The sequence below is a fragment of the Egretta garzetta genome, unplaced genomic scaffold, assembly GCF_000687185.1.
Source record: "Egretta garzetta isolate BGI_Z169 unplaced genomic scaffold, ASM68718v1 scaffold41, whole genome shotgun sequence".
Taxonomy (NCBI): Eukaryota; Metazoa; Chordata; class Aves; order Pelecaniformes; family Ardeidae; genus Egretta; species Egretta garzetta.
The window spans coordinates 3,932,892-3,953,064 of NW_009258755.1; the positions used below are offsets into that span (position 1 = coordinate 3,932,892).

The 20,173-nt window shown below is 39.4% G+C and overlaps 1 protein-coding gene across 2 annotated transcripts in view; it reads left to right on the plus strand.

The window, feature by feature from the left end:
* The first annotated feature begins 794 nt into the window (after positions 1-794).
* NTRK2 (neurotrophic receptor tyrosine kinase 2) overlaps positions 795-20,173 on the plus strand; it is a 179,757-nt gene continuing 160,378 nt past the window's right edge. For both annotated transcript variants that reach the window (XM_035888906.1, XM_035888907.1), the window contains exons 1-4: positions 795-924; positions 14,856-14,992; positions 17,878-18,010; positions 19,556-19,855. In XM_035888906.1, the coding sequence (XP_035744799.1) occupies positions 810-924; positions 14,856-14,992; positions 17,878-18,010; positions 19,556-19,855 (685 nt within the window). In that variant the 5' untranslated portion in view covers positions 795-809. The remainder of the gene's footprint in view (positions 925-14,855; positions 14,993-17,877; positions 18,011-19,555; positions 19,856-20,173) is intronic.

Genomic DNA, 20,173 nt, shown 5'->3' on the forward strand with positions numbered 1-20,173 from the left:
TCACTTTCATAGATACTGGGATGTTTCTGTTCATGTTTTACTTGGGCGTTATTGCATTACATTGGTATGCAGTTTTGTTAAATTTTAAAGCTATAATTTGTTAAGTCTGCTAACCTGAGGTTTAAATTCTATGCAGCATAGCTAGACGACACATTTCTGTTTCAGGGTCACTTTTTCAGTCAGTGTTTCTTCATGACATTACCTAGGGTTTTACTGTGGATTTTCTGGAGTGTTGTAGCGGATGAATTTTGAAGGTTAGGTAAAATCCTGTTCTATGATTAGAGTTAGTTAGGGCTTGCCTATAATCCATGACTGTTTGACTCTATACTGAATTTACCACCTCACAGGAGTAAACCCTTTCTGGCATGATCTTTCTGAGGTAGCTGAGCAGAGAGTCAAGTGTAGAAGAGAGGAATTCTGATCTCTGCTTGACTCTTGTGAAATAAAATGGAGCTTGATGGAAAACCCAGTTCTCCATGTACTCCTCATTTACACCAGTGAATTGGAGATAATAGTTGATCCCCCTGTGTGACCTCCCTGATCTGTGACAGTCTGGATTCTTGGTGCTAGGAGAGCTTCATTCTCTACATGGAAACCATGATCCACTTGCGTCTTGCATTGCATTGAGGTTGCATTCCTTATCCTTCTCAACTAAAGGGTTCAACTTCTACTTTCACCCAGCTGTGTGCTTGGATTCCCCCTGCCCCCCATTTTTTTCTATATGCATGACACATTCTGCATGCTAAATAAATTGGGTTTTTTGCTATAGGATATTGGTGGACAATCCATTCAAGTGTTCCTGTGAAATTATGTGGATCAAGAAATTTCAAGAGACCAAGTTCTACACAGAAACTCAGGATTTATATTGCATAGATGACAACAACAAGAGGACAGCCTTACTGGATATGAAGGTCCCAAACTGCGGTAATAACTCTTTTATCGTAAAATTACTGCTAAGTTATCATGAGTCAGGAAAAACAAACATGCTTTTTTATAAGATACCTATCAGGTTAACAACAGCGCTGCTAAAGAAAAAGGGTTTGGTGGAGATATAAACCACTCAGTGGTCCTTCACCCCACCTGGAATAATTCTGGGAGCTTCATGTAAAGCTTTTTTTTTCTCCTTCATCCTTTAAGAATGTACCATTATTCAAGTGGAGGAAATCAGAACAACAATTACAGATAACACACAAGAATTATATAAAATGCATGTGCCTTTGTTAAACTAAATAGTGGTGCTTCCAAGCTCAATAGACACAAAATTTTATCTCCTGGATTTTTTTTTCAGGTATTTATGGCTAATTAAGTCTTTATTTTCCTTCAAAAATACAAACCCTAGTGCTAGAGACATAGAATGAAAATTCAGAACTGCCTGCTAATAGAGGCAAATTAGCAATAGCTCTGTTCTTCGCACAGATAAAACTCTGCTGAGTTCACTTGTAAAGGCTAAGCAAAAGAGTTGTAACAGGCTTACAGGTCTGTAGCATTTTGCAGCGTATTGTTTTCAGTCAGCTTACGTGGGTCTGGAGATAGTGGAAAAACGATGTAACAGTAAAGTTTTTTTTGTAGACAACTTTGCTGCCTGTGTATGTTCTGGGACAGCTGGTCAAAGGTTTCACCTGCTAGTCAAAGAGATTTCTCCTCTGCTGTGTACGAGGGGCAGAGGCTGGGTGTTTCTGACATGGTGTGAGACCTGCTGGAGTCTGGAGTTCCCTTTGCAGAGCAGGGAGCTGGGGTGCCCAGCAGCAGGCAGGCAAGAAGGAAAGGGAGAGAGGGTATTCTCATGGAGGGCTGATTTGGATTGGGAAAGCTGTAAGTGAAGGTGAATAGCAGGAGGAGAAACATGAAAATTATACCTATTCTCCTTCCACCTTAGCCCATTGAGCGTCCTTTTCTCCACTGCGTATGTGGAGGATGTGACACCCTCTGACAGCAGCTGCCAGCAAGGAACAGCCGTGGCGGGAAGCTCCTGCAGACCCAACACATGTGGCGTTTAATGGCAGTAACACGTTTTATGGCCATGTATCATGCTGTTGGTCTTGTGTCCAGCTTCCAGCTGGGGCCAGGCATGGTGGTGTATTCAGGGCAAAAATGATGCTAGTGGCTGGTGGGGGTAAAAAAAAAAAAAAAAAAAAAAAGAGGCAACCTGTTCAGGGGGCCTTGTGAGCTGCACAGACAGTCTTGTGTGCTGAAGGATCTGATTTACCTGAAATGGGGGATGGTACTGAGCTGAGCTAAATGGACCCAACTGTCTGCTCCAGCTGGATGGACTAGAAGGTAGATTAATCTGCTGGGTATCTGTTGTGGTTTAACCCATCAGGCAGCTGAAAACCACCCATCTGCTTGCTCACTCCCCCCCTCCCTTAGTGGGATGGGGGAGAGAATCGGAAAAAAAGGTAAAATCTGTGGGTTGAGATAAAGAGAGTTTAATAAAACAGCAGAGGGAAAAAAAGTAACAGTAATAGAATACACAGATTATACAAAACAAGTGATGCTCAGTGCAATTGCTCATCACCTGCTGACAGATGCCCAGCCCACCCTGAGCAGCGGAGCAGCAATCGCTCTTCCCCGGCCAACTTCCCCCAAGCACAACATCATATGGTCTGGAATAGCTCTTTGGTCAGTTTGGGTCAGCTGTCCTGGCTGTGCCCCCACCCAGCACCTGGCGGAGCAGGGGAAGCTCAAAAAGTCCTTGACTGGTGTAAGCACTACCCAGCAACACCTAAAACACCAGTGTGTTATCAAAATTCTTCTCATCCTAAATCCAAAACACAGCACTATGCCAGCTACTAGCGGCGGAACTGAGGTCAGTTAGTACAGCCAGGAACTGTAGCACAGTCTTTTGTAACATTCTTGGCCGGCACATCTAGAAACTACCAGGTAGCTAGGATTTTCCTTTGAAAACTTTTGTTGCTAAATACCCCAAAACTAAACCTTTGAGACATTATTTCTTTCTCCTGAGTTCTTGACCATCTGCAGTCACACAGACCTGTCTCTGACCTCTTGATGCTGTGTAGGTGCATGTGTGTACACAGGCATGCATCCTTTGGGCGTATCTTGACTAAAATACTTGCCATGACAAGGGAAGGTGGTACTTCCAACTAGAGGAGGAAGAGGAGGAGGGAAGGTGAGTATATATGATATTTAGATTGGAGTTTGCAGTATGTGGAATTTGCATTATGGGAAATGTGCCTTTTGCTGAAGGTCTGTGTGGATGTCAGCACATGCCTGCAAATTATTTATCCTAGTTTACAAGGTCCAAATATGACTAAACTTTACATAACTGGCCTTTTTTCCTCTTTTTTTTCCTTTTCTTTTAGTGGGTCTTTCCCCTTAATTTGCCTTTTTCAAAATGAACCAATGCAGGACATAGGTTTTTAATAAAGATGATGACACAGCCCTTTCCTAGGCACAGAATAGAAAATCCCAGATGAAAAGGAATGAGCATATTGGTGAGCATGGGCTGTGATCTGGAAGGTATTTGAAAGATCCAGTATGTGGTTCTTGCTCTCAGTATCCCTGCAGATATTTTTCTGTGTTTAAAAGGACAAGACTTAATTTCAGAAAAGCCCACTGATGAAGCTGGGTTATTTCATTTCCAGAACTTTCTGAGAGGCTAATAAGTAGAACTGAATAGAAGAAGAATTCAGCTTTTGGCATATGTGAACTTTTTTTTCCTGTGAACTATGTGACCTTTTTAGTTCCTTTTGATGTCAAGAGAAATTTTTGGGCATGCAGGCCTTTGAATTTTGTTAATAAAACATATTCTAATTTTCTCTGCTAATGAAATGGTTTCATCCCATCTCTCTGGTTTGTTAAATTTTTTTGATTTAGACACTAAGCAAACACGCTGTCTTCTTTGTGTGCAGGTGTTATTAATTACTTCATAATATTACAGTAAGTGGCCTGTACAGTATGTGGTAAATGTCTTGGTAATAGGATGTCTTGCTACTGTGTGCTGTTAATAAATCTCTTGCTGAGAAGTTGGAAGAGGCCACTGTGGTTTCTTGATCATAAGGCTTTGGTTTGTAGATAATTGATGTGAAAATTAGCAAAGTTCTGTGGTACTTTACTTATTGTTTATATGGTGGAAGTGTTCATTATGTGCTGATTAAAGGCTGGCTGCAATTTAGATGCCATCATCTTTGTGATTTCTTCTCTTGAGGTTTAAAGTTAGGTATGCTTAATATCTAGAAGATCCTTTCCAGATGCAATATTAGAAGTGTCAATCAATTGTTACAATGTTAGCAGAATTATTTTTTCAACTGCATTTGAAATGTATTTATATATGATAACAATTATCAGATTCATTTAAGTTTTAAATTCACACTTAATTACTATGTCAAAGGTTTTTAAGTTGCATCTACCACAAGAGTAGGTACCACAGCCTTCTGTGTAGAATAGTGCTGTTTAGTTTTGCCATTTTCACAGCATTTGCTGGTTGTCTGTACAACATGAACACCACCTAGGCCATCCTTTTTTTTTTTTTTTATTTCCACCTGATAAATAGCATTAGCAAATCAAGAACGGGAACGGACTAAATAAACACTTTATTCTTATCACTACTGCTGTAATCTCTGGCAGCAATTGCCACTGGGCTATTAAGTCCTTGGGAGCAAAGCATGTCCTATGCCTGGGGTAAGGCCCTTGAAAAGTCCATCAGTCTGCAGATAACCTGGAACTCACTGAATGCCAAGGAGGCAAGACCATATCTTCGGGACTGGTTATTAAGGTGTTGGTTGCTCCCTCTGGTAGGCATTCAGTTACTTGGTTGCTATTGTTGAACTCACTGATACCGAAAGAAATCTTTTTTTCTTGTGGTATTTTTGCGGAGGCCTGGCTTCTACAGCTGTCTCTGCAGTCCCCTGTGGGTATTTTTGTGGCTCTGGATCTCAGTCTGGTAATGGCATTTTGCCTTATCTGGCCAATTTAGTTAATCAGATTGTTTTATATATGCTGGTGTGGTGCTTGATCTGGCTTTCAATTTTGCCTACTGTCCCAGCTTTGTATTCTTACTTATCATACGTTGTTTCTGCAGATGTTTTCTTTCTTGTCATTGGTCATGCATGCTAGCTAAAGTCTGCTGAAGAAAGTGATGAATTAGTCTCATGTACTAATTTGTTGTACATTTAACAAATGTGCGTTGAGATTGGCTGTGTTTGTTTACATATGCAGCCAGTCAATGGAAATTTTGTCTGATCTGAGAACTATGGGATTTTATGAATGCTTACATTTTTTGTCTGTCTGTTCCCTTGCACATGAAGTACTGTGGTGTTGCTTTTAGTGCTGCTTCTTGTGTAGGACTGACAAAGTTTTAGAAATTGTTGTGATGTAGAATTACAGTCTAAAGAGAGGGGTTGCCCATTTCCTGCTCGGTTGGGAAAGCCATGAATTTTTACAGGCAGTTTTTCAGATGTCTACAAGTGGACTGGACTGGATCTGGCTTCATTTCAGATTTTTTGTCCAAGAGGTAAATAAGTAAATGGTAATATCAGACTGGAGGCAGGTGGTTATAATTTCTGAGGGGGGAAAAGGCAAACTGGAGGATTGACAAGTTTATTTCTTTGAATTTACAGAAAAGATTTGTCATATTAATGAGTCACACAATCACAGATTCGCAAGTCAATAAAATAATCATTAGATCTTAGGCAATCACAGTACAATGCAGTTTAAAACCACAAGCAAAGGCATAATCCAGTGGGTGTTGACATTTTTTTTTTCCATTATCAGCCATACCTCACAGATAAGACTATCAGAAGGAGAACATTACAGACAGAATACAGTGAGTTTAAAAAAAGCCTTGAACATTCTCCATGTTTACCTTTCAGAATATTCATGGACTCTCTAGCCTGTGCTGTTTATTTTGGCTCAAGAACTAGCTGTTATGCATGAAGTATGGTGGCAAACTGTTCTTATTTTCTCTGTAAGAGTTTTAATTCTTATCTGTGATCATGTGCTGCATGAAAAACGGTTTTTATGAGAGTTTTGACAGTAATGGGGTTTCACTGTTTCTCCAAAGTTGAGTTAGAATTTTCCAAACTTAATTAAAACAATTTTCATTATTCGAGCTTTTAAGTGAGAATAACCAATAATTTATGAGTGTTTGAAAAGGCAGCTGGAGTCTCAGTTTCAAAGGCATGTACATAACTTCCTTGTGAGCATGCATACTTTTATCTCTTCATGAAGCAACCAGTAACGTTCATACAGATGTCTAGACATTATGATATGTAAACCAGGGCTTGTGAATGATGGTGGTTGTGTGTATGTGATGGATGTGAACGTCTCATACTTAAAAAAGCAGAATTTTGTTTTGTAATTCTGATTCAATTTCTGCTTTAGCTTGAATGGAGTAGGTTTATAATAGAAATCCAGTCAGAAATAGCAGGAAGTAAGGCACTATCTAAAGGAAAGAAACGTGTCTTGATCACTCAGGTATTGTTCCTGAGCTCAGTGCATTGTGCAGGTTTGCAGAGGTACTCTCTATGCCTGACTTGATGCATCTGCCTAAGCGTGGGGTACTGATTTACTGGGGGAGAGTGGCTATCTGACTGACTGTGGGCTGGTGGTATTCTTTTGCTCTTACGATGTAACTAGGTGAACACTGATGGCTAGATAACTGTATTCTGAAGTCTAAGGAGAGTACTTTTTTCACTTTAAAAGTGGAGACATTTCATGAAGGCATCCCTTCTAGCCATATGCTTGTTATATGTTGGTATTGAGAGTGAACACCATCACTTTACTCATTTATGTAGGTCTCTGAAACTGTTCCTGTTTCAGGATCATGCTTATCACATTGCAGTGTTTGACAGTTTGGCATTACTTTCAGTATTTCCTGGATACCCATGAAATTGCCCGGATAAAGATACGGGAATTGTAACTGCATTACATGCACTTGGTGAATGAGAAGCCATTTGTTAGAGGTTTACATAAGATAGTTTAGGCCTCATTAACTTGCATTGTGAAGGCTGTTCGGTTCTCGGTTCATCTATTAACCTTGTAGCTAGCTGTTGCATTCAGCCCAACTGCACCGAATGTATTTGGTTTTCTTTTGAAAGTTGTTGTGGATAAACTGAAGCTTAAATATGAGTTTAGAACAGTTTCTCCGGATGTAATTTAATTTCTTAATCAGTCAGGGATTTTGAGAGAAAACATGGCTGGATACCTTCAGGAGACTGCTAGCGAGGGAAGTGTTGATAAGGTCGATAGCCTCTACAGAAACATATAATCTGAAAATTTTTGCAAACTTGATATTAATACTGGGGATGAGGTTAATCAAATGATTCAGGTGCTGCAAGATTCTTTCTTATTCAGCAGCTTCCTACTAGAACCCAGGTCAGGCCTAGGGATCTTAAGAGAAGAGTCCTGGGCAGAAGGTAAGGAGATGATGTAAACCTTGGAAATGTAAGCCCTTCATGTGGTTTGAAATGTCAGCAGCAACCTTCAAAGCTTCTGTACAAGAAGATGGCTTGCTGTCCAAGTGAATTTGTTCTGGTGCACGGCTGTTGGTGGTTTTTGCCTGCATGGCATTCGTGATGGCATTTGAAGCCCTGGATGGGATGACAGCTCTGCGGAGGTTGCGTTTGTTGCTGTAATCATGAAGATGAGTTAGCAAGTTCTGTGGTCTTTGCTGCAGCACTCGCTGGATTTACTTACAGAAGTTTGCTTCTAGTGACAATTTCAGTTAAGTAGGGATTGATGGAGTGTTTAAAGGCAAAGTAAGGGTGTCATGGCTCTGGGAAAGCACACTTTAAAGACTCATCATCTTCCAGTAGAGGCTGCACTTTTAAAATTCTGTAAAGGTACCCAGCTGAATGTGACTCAAGTGTGTCATGATTGGAGGCAGATTTCTTCTAGCATTTTAAAATATTTGGGTGGCTCAGTGAGCTGCCACATCACTCATTCTGCTTCCCAACAGGAAGATGTTCCTCCACTAACAAGGTGAGTGTTGCAAGTGTCAGATCTAGCATGGTAAGAAAATGAGAGTTGGGATTTCTGAGAAGGTATGCTGAAGCAGCAAGCATATCTAGCAAGAAGAGGTCCAAAATTAGCTTGTTCAGTGTGCATATGCCTTCCAGCTGCTCATTAGGAAATGCTGAAGGCATGGGAAAGTCCTAAACTCTGGTCTGAAAGGCTCTCCTCAGGGCTTTGGCAAGGAGCCTGTACATTTGGACTCAGTCTCTCCCAACAGTAGGAATTTGTGCTTTTCCTTTCAAAAGGGCGTAACAAGAGCTGCTCCTTTTAAATTTTTTTTTAGATTAAAAAAAAAAAAAGTAGTGGCCATAGGAGGAGATTTTGTCATCCTTCTCTGGATTTATGTTCAGCTGCTCCTTTAAAAAACTGTTTTTAGATTAAAAAATAAAGGAAGCAGTGGCTATAGAAGGAGATTTTGTCATCATTCTCTGGATTTAGGCTCTGTTCAGGAATCTAATCTACAACTTTGGGGATAATGTCCTTACCACCAAGCTGTAGAGTGTTTGAGACTATTGTAGTCAGATCTGTGCAAAATACTGTGGTCATCATGGAAAACACCCATGAAGATTCTCTGTGCCACATGGTGAGCATATCTCTATTCAGTGGTTATTCAGTGTTCTATTTAATGGCTATATATTCTCCTAAGGAATTGAAGAGGTTTTGATCTGGGGCAGTTTCTTTAATTTACATTAACACTCAGTGGGCAGAGTATGGAAGTATGCAGGGGAAAAGGATCATAATCATAGAATCATAGAATCATAGAATCATAGAATCATAGAATCATAGAATTATAGAATCTAGAATGTTTTGGGTTGGAAGGGACCCCTAGAGGTCATCTAGTCCAGGATTCCTTTTCCTCTTTCCCCCTTATACCTTTCAGATTAGTGCCTTTACTTTTCATTTTAATCCAAGGGAAATGTCGAGTTGTGTGGTGCGTGATAGCAAAGTTTCAGTAGAGAAATGGAGAGCAGTGCCCTGGTGGTTAGCACAGTGAAGTGAGAAGTTGCGGTCTTCTCTTCCCTATAGCTTCAGAGGAAAGTGATCTTTGGGCTCCAGAAAGAAGACGATCTGTGAGAGATGATAATCTTTCTAAGTGTTCCTCATTTCTGCTAATTCTGTATTTTATTTTCCAAACATATTTTTTATTTTCATTTAATATGATTGCGGTTGTCATCTTGGAATAACTTCTGTGAGATTTCTGCAATTACCTCTACGTATTGAGCATTTTGATTTTGTGGTTGTGATACAACAGGATGTGGAAACAATGATTTATGTTTCTTTAATTCATGTTTTGCATGTAAAGTTTTGGGGTGTTCTGTTTATAGCACTCTAAAGGTGCAGCCAGGCTGACTTTTGGTTCTTTTGTTCAGCAGACTTTGGTGGAAACATGCCCACTTAGCCCATGGCTGAAATTTGGCTCAGGGCTTGTTGGCTGCAGACAGTTGCTAAGTGAAACACAGGAGGTGTATATATATCCAACAGCTCCTAGGTTTATAGCTAGAATTGCTAGGAAGTTTTTTTAAACGCATAAAAGCCCATAGGAAATGACCTTCAGAATTTGTAAGCATTCCTGTATTTTCAAACAAGGCAGAATTTTAAGAAAATTATATAAGAAAACTTGTGGTTTTGTTACGTCTTAGGTTGATACAACCTGTTCAGAGCCAGTAAGACCTCTGAAATTTGCAGATCCATGTGCACAGTTCTTAACAAATTGCATTGTCAACCATCCTGTTTTCAGGATCCAGACAGTACAAGTAGTGGGTGTTACCAAGCTGTACTGCAGTGCTATAATTAGTTGTATGTTTTCTCCATAGAGAGAAAAAGCAAAACCAGGGGAGCCAAGAACCGTGGACTGTATTGAAACCTTATGTGAAGCAAGCAGACTGGATTTGGACCACTGTATCTTAAGAATTACAGGGGATATTTTCTAAATCAGTGGTTCTGGTACTCTGCCTTTATGTGGTTCAGTTGGATAGATGGTTGCTGGCTCAGTATTAATTTAATTATTCTGGGTCTGATGTATTTATTAAAAAAATAATTAAGGATTTCAGGTCAGGATTAAAATGACCTTATTAAAATTCAGGTGCAGTTAGCTAGCTTTGAGAAAAAAAAAAATGTCAATTTTTTTCTTGGTAACTGCTTGTTCTTATCACAGAACAGGTTGACCTGCAAAAATGTGCCAAGCAGAAAAGAGATATCATGAGCCACATTGAAAACCATTTAGTGACTCTGCATCATAGCTAGACTCCTGGGAGTATGTCAACAGGCCGACGAAAATCAGGGGCTTAGTGTGCAAAGGGTGGCATAAATGAAGGCAATATTGGATTTATGGTATTCTCTCAGGTGCTCATTTCTTCATCGTATCATTTCTTAGGTATTAGTGACACTAATTGACCATATTGAGAGAATTTTTTGGCGGAAGTTTTTGAGCAGCTGAACAAATCCCAGAACTGAATGGATGAAAGTTGAAGCTGAAAAAGTCAATCTGGAAGTAATTTTGTAAAGAGTTTTGTAACTGTGTGGACCATTAACCAATGAAACTACATCTTGGGTGTAATGGTGGATTCTTTTCTCCTTGCTTAAGACTTTCTTCTTGGTTGCTGTAGTGGAATGGCTAGAGCATTAGCTTGGTGCTGAGAGTTGAGTTAGACTACAGAGTTTGTATTAATATTCAGTTATTTCTTAATTAGGTCATATCCTTCCTTTGACGTATAGTAATAACAGTCTGGTTCTACCAAGGCCAGTATAAGCTTTCTGTAGAAAGTACTAAGTCACAGCAAGAAGACTTTGGAAGCCCTGTAGGAATTTAGGCATGTTCTTTTTATTAATTTCCATTGACAATTGTGTAGCCAAATGCTGTAGTAACCTTTGAAAATTTCATCCAAAGTATTTGCTTTTGTGATTGCTGAAGTCCCAGCTGTGCACTGTGAGGATGTGAGCCATTCCCTAGTGGTGCTAGGGAATGGCTAGTTTGATGACCATTAGTGATAGTTTCCACTGTTTGATGGCCTCGGGCCATCAGTTTGCACTAATGGTGGTCTGTGAAGGTAAATAGCTCCCCCCTCCCTTACTTAAAGGAGGGTTTGTTCCTTCTAAAGCATGAGATGATATTTGGAGAAACTCAGTTGACGTAAGTGAGTTGTTCCTGCTCATCTCTGTTGTGTCCAGTCTTGCTGGGGTGAGGGAAGTGACTGCTTATTCTAATCCAGAGCTGCCTCAAATAAAGTGTTATCAATTCAAATACGAGAACAGATACTCCGTATGTGGTGAAATAACATAGCTGTTATACACCCATACACAATGAAACACATGGATTTTAGTGTATGCTTTCATCTATTGAACTGCATTACTCTCTACATGACAGTTAAAATTTTCAGTAGCAAGTTCTGTCCTCCCATTTTTTTTTAGAGATTGAAAAGCTGCTTCTTTGAGAAGAAAGGGGACTTCAGAAAGTGAAATCAAACTGTGGTCTTAAACAGATCATTCAGAAACTCTCTTTTCTCTGTCCTGTCAGAACAGGAGAGCACTCAATGAATTTGAATGTCACAGACAAATTTCAGAACTGGTAAAAGGGACTGGCTCTTGTATACAGCTGGGACAGTACACCTGTGAAACTCATTCCTGCAGAAGGCTATTAAGGCCCAGAATATAGCAAACTTAAAAAAGAAATTGGATACTAGCAGGTTTATTACTAATATCCAGAATTATAATAATTAATGCTATCAAAGTTTGAAGAGAGATTGTGTTTTGAGCTTTGGGGCGCAGGGTAATCTCTCTCTGACAGATATCAAGATGAGTCTTGTGGAAAGATGATGTCATGTCTACCTTGCATGGGCTCTTATGCTACAGTCTAAACTTTTACTATGCTGGCAGTATACAGAAGTATTTGAACCTGTTGTCTGACTGCTTGTATCAATTACTGTATACAAAGTCCTTTAGAATGTACATCCATATCAACAGAAATGATAGTCATCTAAAACACTGTATTTAACCAAATTAAGTCAGGAGTAAATGCAGCATGGTTGGATATCTTTGTAATTGTGTAGGTGTCAAAATGCTACGGACTCTTATAAATGGTCTCACACTCAGCATACATACTGAGCACATGTGTCTGTTAGGGTGCACTGTGTTCTTTTAAATAAAGTTATTTTTCAGTACAGGTTTTGCTGCTTAGTCTCATTGTTTTATTGGTTAAGTCCAGCATATCACATTTTCTATATATGAGGTATTATGCTACTGTTTGCTTTTTGCAAAGAGAGCAACATCTCAAGTAGTGTGTATTCTGCTGTGGAGCAGTCTGGGTGTCACTGGAAATAAAAGTCAAAATGACCTTGTAGTTAAAGTTCACTAACTCAAGATATCCAACCAGAAAAAATGAATCCCAAGGCAATTCTTGCATGCGTTTCCCACCCACCACTTGTAACTGGGAGAGGGACTAAAGGAAAACACATGCAATAATGTGATCATTCCATTCCATTCCATTCCATTCCATTCCATTCCATTCCATTCCATTCCATTCCATTCTACTTACACTTTTTTGCTGCAATGTTTTCTGCTGGGTCTTGCAACTGGTTTTTAGTGTGACTTTAGGAATCTATAAAATAATAAGTGCTATTATTTTATAACCTTCTGGCAGGATGCAAGCATGATGTAGCTGTTTCCCTCAGAGATATAACACCAACATGACACATGCATACTTTTGCAAATAAACAGAACTAGACCTAATTCTGGGTGGGAATCAGAACCAGTACCAGAGGAATTAAACTTCAGTTGCCTATCATGTAAATAAACACACTGCAGGATGAAGTTGTCTCAGAACTTAATAGCTATTAAAGGAGGGTTCTAGGGGACCGAAGTTGTTTTTATTTTTGCTTACATGAGAGGTTTCATGTGAAATGATGTGTTAGTAGGAACTGTGCAGGCACAGTGAAATGCTAATCTGTCATGTTGACCTTGTCCCAAGTGCTAGGGCCAGGAAGAATAGGGGAGCTTTAATCTCTTTGCATGTTCACGTCTGGCAAGAGTAGCTGGAGTGGTTTTCAGAGGTGGTGTGGAAGTGTAACTTTATAAAGCAAATGATCTCATTACTTCTCTCCTTGTTCCCTAACCAGCATAATTAATATCCAAATGTTCCCTAAGATTAGTTTTATTTCCTGCCCAGCTAGTTGACAGACACTGCTGAGATTTGAATTCACAGCAGGCGAGAGCAGATGGCTACCTTCGCTAGCAGATTACTGCATCAAAGCGTACAAACTGTCCAGCTCTGTCTCAATAAACTTCAACATATGATTTATAAAGTGAACATAATAGAAGAAATCTATGATGCCTGTGATGGGAATCATATTACAGCACTACATAAAGCACTGGAAGAATTGCCTAAGCAGTTATTGTATTTGTGCTGATCTTCAAATCTTATCAGGCAAGAAAGCATTGCCTGGAAAATTACTTATCTTCTCTTTGGTATTACTTCCTCTCATTTAATTTTTATTGAACTAATTAAACTTAAAGGGAGATTTCCAATACATACAGCTTCTATTCAAGTTCTAGCAAACATATTAATGTGTTCATACTGATTTGATGGCTAATTGTGTGGAACTTTTTATGTAAGCAGAAAAGTCTTTGCTAAACTTCTGTACCTGCAAGTCCGTAATGAAACTACTGTACTCTTAGCTGAAAACCTAAACAAAACAAAAAAAAAAAAAAAGAAAACTGTTTTTTCAGAAAAAGGAAAGTCATTGCAAGATCATGGATACATATCCAGAACAGCGGATAACGTTAATTATTTGAGATGATAAATTGCAAGTAAAACTTCCCTGGAACAGTTGATGAGAAATGCCTCGTAAAGGAGGCCAAGACCAATGATTTTATGGTATCTTTTAAGAAAGATACGTTTCTAGCATGTTGCGTAATTATTTGCTATGTAAATAAATATGACACGTGAGGTCCTCTGTGCCTGAAGTCTACTGATATTGCTGGCATTATTTTTGAAGAGGGTGGTCTGTAATTCTCTCTGGTTTTGTAAGCATTCAGTATGTATTTTACTTTTTGGGAACATCCATTGATTTGGGTGCTGAAGAATGAGACACAGAGTGATTTATAGCTTTGTGAGATGGAGGGGTATCCTGACTCTTGCAAAATCTGGACTTGTTCCCTGGTGAGCGGTACCATCTCACTGCTTTTCTGCTTTCCTGAGGGCAATAGCTAAGTCTGCTGAGGTGCCTTGGGTAGCAGCTTTGTGCAATTGCTAACCCTGTCTTCTGTCCTTTCTTTCCTCTGGTTTGATCTGTTCAATGCTCTGTTTCTCTCACTTTGTAGTTAAGATCTAGGTTTTGCCCTGCTTTCTGTGAGCTGTGTCTCTGTACGAGAGAGAGGGCTGCAATCTCTTGTGTGATACTGGGAGCTGATGGGATTTTCCTGTTAGTGGTGTGGAGAACAGTGGGAATATCACAATGCTGGTTCATGGAAAATAGAGGTTGCTTTGCAGCTGTTACAAAGAAACAGATTAAATTTCCTGTTTTAAAGAATAAGGGAAGGGTTTTTTTGATTTTGGAGTTAAAATCTGAATTTAGGATAACTTCTGTTTGCCCATCTGAAACATTTCCCAATATAATTAGCTTAATTTATTTCCACATGCAGTAATGTTTTCTTAGGATGTGAAGTGGAGGAGGCGCAGGAAAATGTTACGTTGCAGCTTAAAGATGGTAGTTATGTTTCCAAAGATGCTGTTTGTACTCCCTGACAGAATAGTAACTGACCACAGTGAATATCTGTTTTAGTGGTGGTTTTGCTTGCATTTGTACAGCTTCCTTAGAATTAAGTGGTGTCTATTTCTGCCAAATACAAATGCATGTGGGTTTTTTTTGTTGTTATTGTTTCTGTTGTAGACTTGCCCTCAGCCAACTTAAGCAATTACAACATCACCGTGGTGGAAGGAAAGAGCATCACATTGTACTGTGATACAACTGGCGGGCCACCCCCTAATGTGTCCTGGGTGCTCACTAATCTTGTTTCAAACCATGAGGTAAGTTTCATATTAAAATACATGACAGTTCAGAGTCAGGACATACCTGCTAGAGGATGGAACAAAGGCTCATGTACAGCTTCAGTTAGCTTTTTATTAAAAAGACGAAATAAAAAAATTAGTGTTGGGATTACATTTATTTTCAGGTAACTTTAAATCCGGGCTGACTGCCACAGTGCCACACTCGCTCCTCAGGACCCTGGTTTGCACTCTGGTTTTTGGATGTTCACTTGTAAATGAGAGTACTGTAAATTTCTGGAAGTGATGTGTGAATTGGGATACTGAAACACAAGGGCTTTCTTATTATCACTGATACCTGCATACAGAGAATAAATCTAATCTACCCTAATAATGAAAAAAGCTTTGTGTTTTTAATTTTGTTATATTTTCATGCCAAAAGCTTGGGGTGTTGGAATTTGTAAGTATTTTGTAGCTTGTTTAATTTTCCTTCAACAAACAAAGCAACAACAGGAAGCCTTGGAAACTAAGTGGAGGTTTTACTAAAAAGAATGAGAGGTTTTTTTAATGAAGTATGAAGAGGTTTCCTCAATAAAGTCATCTAGGCAGGGGGAATTTTGATTTCTGAGATCTTTGTATTCTGTGTCCCTACTATGCACTCTGTAGATAGAATGATTAAGTTGATAAGGAGAGGCATTAAGCAGATCTTCAAAAAGCAGCTTCTGAACTCTTAAATTGCCATTATTTACACAGTTTTATGGCATTGGCTTTCCTACATTCATGATGGTACAGACTGCCTAAAGCTTCCTGATATGTACAGAGAGCGGGATGTGTACTTCCAAAACTGTTCCTGCAGTGTGGAAGAGACAGGACCTCTGGAGTCTTGTAACCTTTGTGCTTTCTTCCTTGAGGTCATTATATCAGGCCTGTATAGAATTTGACTACCCTGTCTTTCAGCTCTCGTAAGTAAGAGCTCTGCAGAGCTCTAGTTTTATTTTTAAAATTTTCTCTAATCTGCTACCCAAAGGCATCAGTCGTCATCAAGAACAAGATATTAAAACAGTTTGGGGAACATATGCCAATTTTGAGTTATGAGCCAAAACAAATGTGGGATGCTGTTCAAAAAGTGAGATCATCTTGTGTTTTAACCCTCCTGTCTTTGAAACGCCATGGTCAGTTTGCTTCAAGCTTTCCAGAAATATTCTGTCCTTGCATAACTTCATTTTGAGATTTCAGAGGGGCTCATAATATAGGCTAGCTACAACCTTAGCCGTGGAGCACAGTAGTCTTTTCAGTAGCAGAAGAATTGAGTGCCTTTTAAACCTCATTTGCCATTCACAGCTATCCTTCTCTTTTCTGTGAGCGTTGTTTTGGGTTTCCTTTCACATCTCAGTTTCTGCCTCCCTTTTCTTCACCTCCTATGCTGCTTTTGCCTGTTTTCTCTCTCTTTCCTGTTTTACAGAGAGAGGCATTAACAAAAGTTAAAACTAAACTCTAATCCTGCAGAGCTAGTTGTGTGCTCTCAGTTTCTGTGCTGATGTATAATCCGACTGATGTTGGTTAGATTTTTCTTGCTCTAGGTTTCAGCCCTGAGCCTGCAATTGAGCCTCTCTGCTTTCAGTCCATCTTTGAGCACTGCTGACTTCTGGGAGTTGCACACAGAGAAATGTGTAACGGGGTGTTTGCTTTTCCACTCACTTCTCCTAGTGTCCTACTGAAATCAAAGGGACGTTTAACTCAGTGGAGCTAAGGTGTCATCTCGAGGTTCAAAATTCTGGTCCCACAGGACTGTATGCAGGAGCATTCCTGTGTGCCCCCATTGACTACCACTGGAAGTCACTGGGGTTTTACAAATGCAGTGTGTTACTTGTTTGTGTCCTGTGCAGCACTGAGGTGTATGTGTACACTAAGAAAAGTACCTCAAAAGTAGTTTTTAAAAATTATCTTGATTATTGTTTATTTTCTGAATGTGTTTTGGTTCCTTTCCTTTTTAAGAAAATAGTCCTGCATTTTATGAAAAATTTAAGTATGGAAATAGTAGTTATTTGTAGATCAGATGAAGGACCTGATTTAAGAAAGCAAGAGTCTTTAACAACTAGCTACCTTTGCTACCTTTTTTTTTTTTTTTTTGGTAATTCAGCCCTATTTGCTTTATTCAGTGTTGCATAGCTGCATATTCAATATGGCATTTAAGGCTGTAAATGGGCACTGAGCTTTCTAAGAATTGTAAGAATCAAGATTTCTAAACACCATAATTCCTAATTAGCAGGTGCTTAAACACATAAAACAGTACTTGGGGAGTAGCTGAGGTAGCAGAAGGTATGTAATTTTTCATGGAAGGTTTCATGAGAAGAAGTTTTCAAGAGAAATTTGGCTAATGAGGAGGGAGAAGACACATTGTTGTCAAGGTGCAGCAGAGCTCAGAAGGCAGGGTGGGAACAGATGTCTTGTGTAAGTGTAAAGGAAGGAGACAAAAGGAAGAGTAAAGCAAGGATGGAACAGAATATAGGTGGGAAGAAAAAGCTCAAAGGGAGCAGGGATAGACCATAGAAATCGGTCATGAAGTGGAAGAGAAGGATGAGCAAGGGTATGGGTAGAGAAAAAAACGTTTGTGTAGAAGGGGAGAAGTGTGTAAAAAAAAAAAAAAAAGTGAAAGTGACAGGACAGAAAAAGGGTTGAGTACAGTGTTTGTAGCAGAACTTCTGGGGCTTTGAATCCACTGCCACTGCCAGCTACAGTTGGTTCTGTAGGTGTTTTGTGTCTGTTTGGATAAGACACTAAAGCAAGGCTTTGATTAATTGTGGACTGATACAGCTAAAAGGAAGGGAAAATGAAAAGTCCCATTCAGCTGTGGCCAGTGATTCCCTCCCTCTCCCTTGTTCATTATGCTGCGGTTGACACATCCATGTTTCTCTGATTGCTTGTAGAGTGACACAAGTAAGAACCCTGCCTCGCTAACCATAAAGAATGTTTCATCCATGGACAGCGGACTGTGGATTTCCTGCGTAGCAGAGAACATTGTGGGAGAGGACCAAGCCTCTGCTGAGCTCACAGTATTCTGTACGTACACAGGCCTCCATGCAGCTCCCGAGGCCAAACTGCACTGGCAGCCACTGTTTTGAGTATAAGTATTTTTTGGGTACGCAGGTTGTTGAAACAAAAACCCTTAAGGCATCTGATCTATCTACTACAGTTAATTCTGGGAGTGGCCCAACCAGCAGTTGCTGTATTTATCTTTTTCAGCCCTGCATTCCTCAAAAAATGTATTTCTAAATGCTTTATCTTCCAGTTAGAATGATCTGTAAGTAAAGGTCTGAAACCCAGAATACTCAATGGCACTGTCAGTGTGGGAAGTTTTGTAATGGTGTGCATGTACATGCATACTGTCTTAGGAATTAAGAAGTGTGAACACATCAAAAGGCTCATAGGTTTAATTATAAGACACTATGAATGTTTACATTTTTGTTACCTAAAGCAACAACTTCTTTGTTCAAAAAATAACACACACTTGCAACATTTGTACTGCCAGATGTAAATTTATTTGTCATAGCTTTGAATAATATACTTATTTGTCTGGGCCAAGGAAGAGGGAAGGGACATGTAGTGTAGAGGCACTAGATTTTTAGATCTAAGTTCCAGCCTTAATTCATTTTACGTGAACTAGACAGCATGTTTTCACAAGTTGCAACCCTCTGTTTAATTGAAGATGGGAATGGACCACTTTGTAGATGGCAAAGTTTGTTCAGCATGTGCTCATGACAGAGTAAACTAGAAAAATCACTGTAGATGTAGGTTTGTAGGTTGAAATGGGATATGTAATAGCTATGGGAAGGGACATAAACCAGAAATGTTTGAACGAGGTAAATGAGGTTCTGAGCTTGGCACTTTTATGAGTGATAAAAGGGAATATAACTAGATGAAATTGGATGCAGTTAAGAATAAGTATCAAGGAAAATTTCCCAATAGTGAAATAATGGGCAAGGTGTTGGAATAATCTCCTGAGGGAAACAGAACAAATCTGTAAACTTGAGGCATTTAGCAGGTTTGAAAAAAGAATGAGAAAATGTGTAGTAGAAAACCGTCTTTCCCTGACAGAAGAATCCAGGGAATTAAGTCATCTGTTCTGGCTTTGATTCTGTGAAGAAAATAATCTGAAAGTTTGGATTCCTAGCTGAATATATTTCCAGCACTACTTGCTTTTGGCCAACTTTTAAATATTTTCAATACTGTTGTGTTCCTTCAGCCCTCCTCTGCACCGTTTTTTCAGCAGAGTAAAGCTAAGATGTCTCTCTCCCCCTTCTCAGTGATCCAGCGACTGAATTTCCCACACCTTACAGGGTTTAAGTGATTTAACGGGTGTTCAGTCTTTGCCTGAAACTAGGTGGGGTTTTTTTCTTTATAAAGAAGGGCTTCATTTCAGTTGTGAGTATAGTATCCTAGGCAGAGCAGGTGGGTATCCTCCAAATAGGTATAATTCCTACTAATAACATACTTTCATACTGATGAATGAAAAATACTTCACTGATAACTTTGTGAGGAGGGAGGGAAGGGAGGAAAGACATGTTCAGAACATTCTGATGTTCTTCACTCTTTTTTCCAATATAGTTGCACCAAATATCACATTTATTGAATCTCCAACCCCGGACCACCACTGGTGTATTCCATTCACTGTGAAAGGGAACCCTAAGCCCACACTGCAGTGGTTCTATGAAGGGGCTATACTGAATGAGTCTGAATACATCTGTACTAAAATACATGTTATCAATCAAAGTGAATACCATGGCTGCCTTCAGCTGGACAATCCTACCCACCTGAATAATGGTGCTTATACCTTACTGGCAAAGAACGAGTATGGAGAGGATGAAAAGCGGGTTGATGCTCATTTCATGTCAGTTCCTGGAGATGGTGAGTATAATTTTTTTAATTTGTTTTTTAATGTTAGCAATTGCAAATTGATGAGAGGGTGGAGGCAGTTCATCTGGCCAGTTTAGCTCTTTTGGAGAAAACTTTTTTTATGCTTTTTATTTTTTCCCCTGTCTGAATGAATGTCTTCAAGATTAGTTGTAACATAACATTTTTCTTGAGCCTATTCTTCTTGTTTATTGCTTCTCAAGGGAGGCCATGCTAGTGCTCTGTAGATCTTCCCTTTGAGTAACCATCCACAGTGCCAGCTAAGCCTAGTAAAAGGTTGCTGTTTCTGAAGTGTTTTCTCAAGCCTCAGTT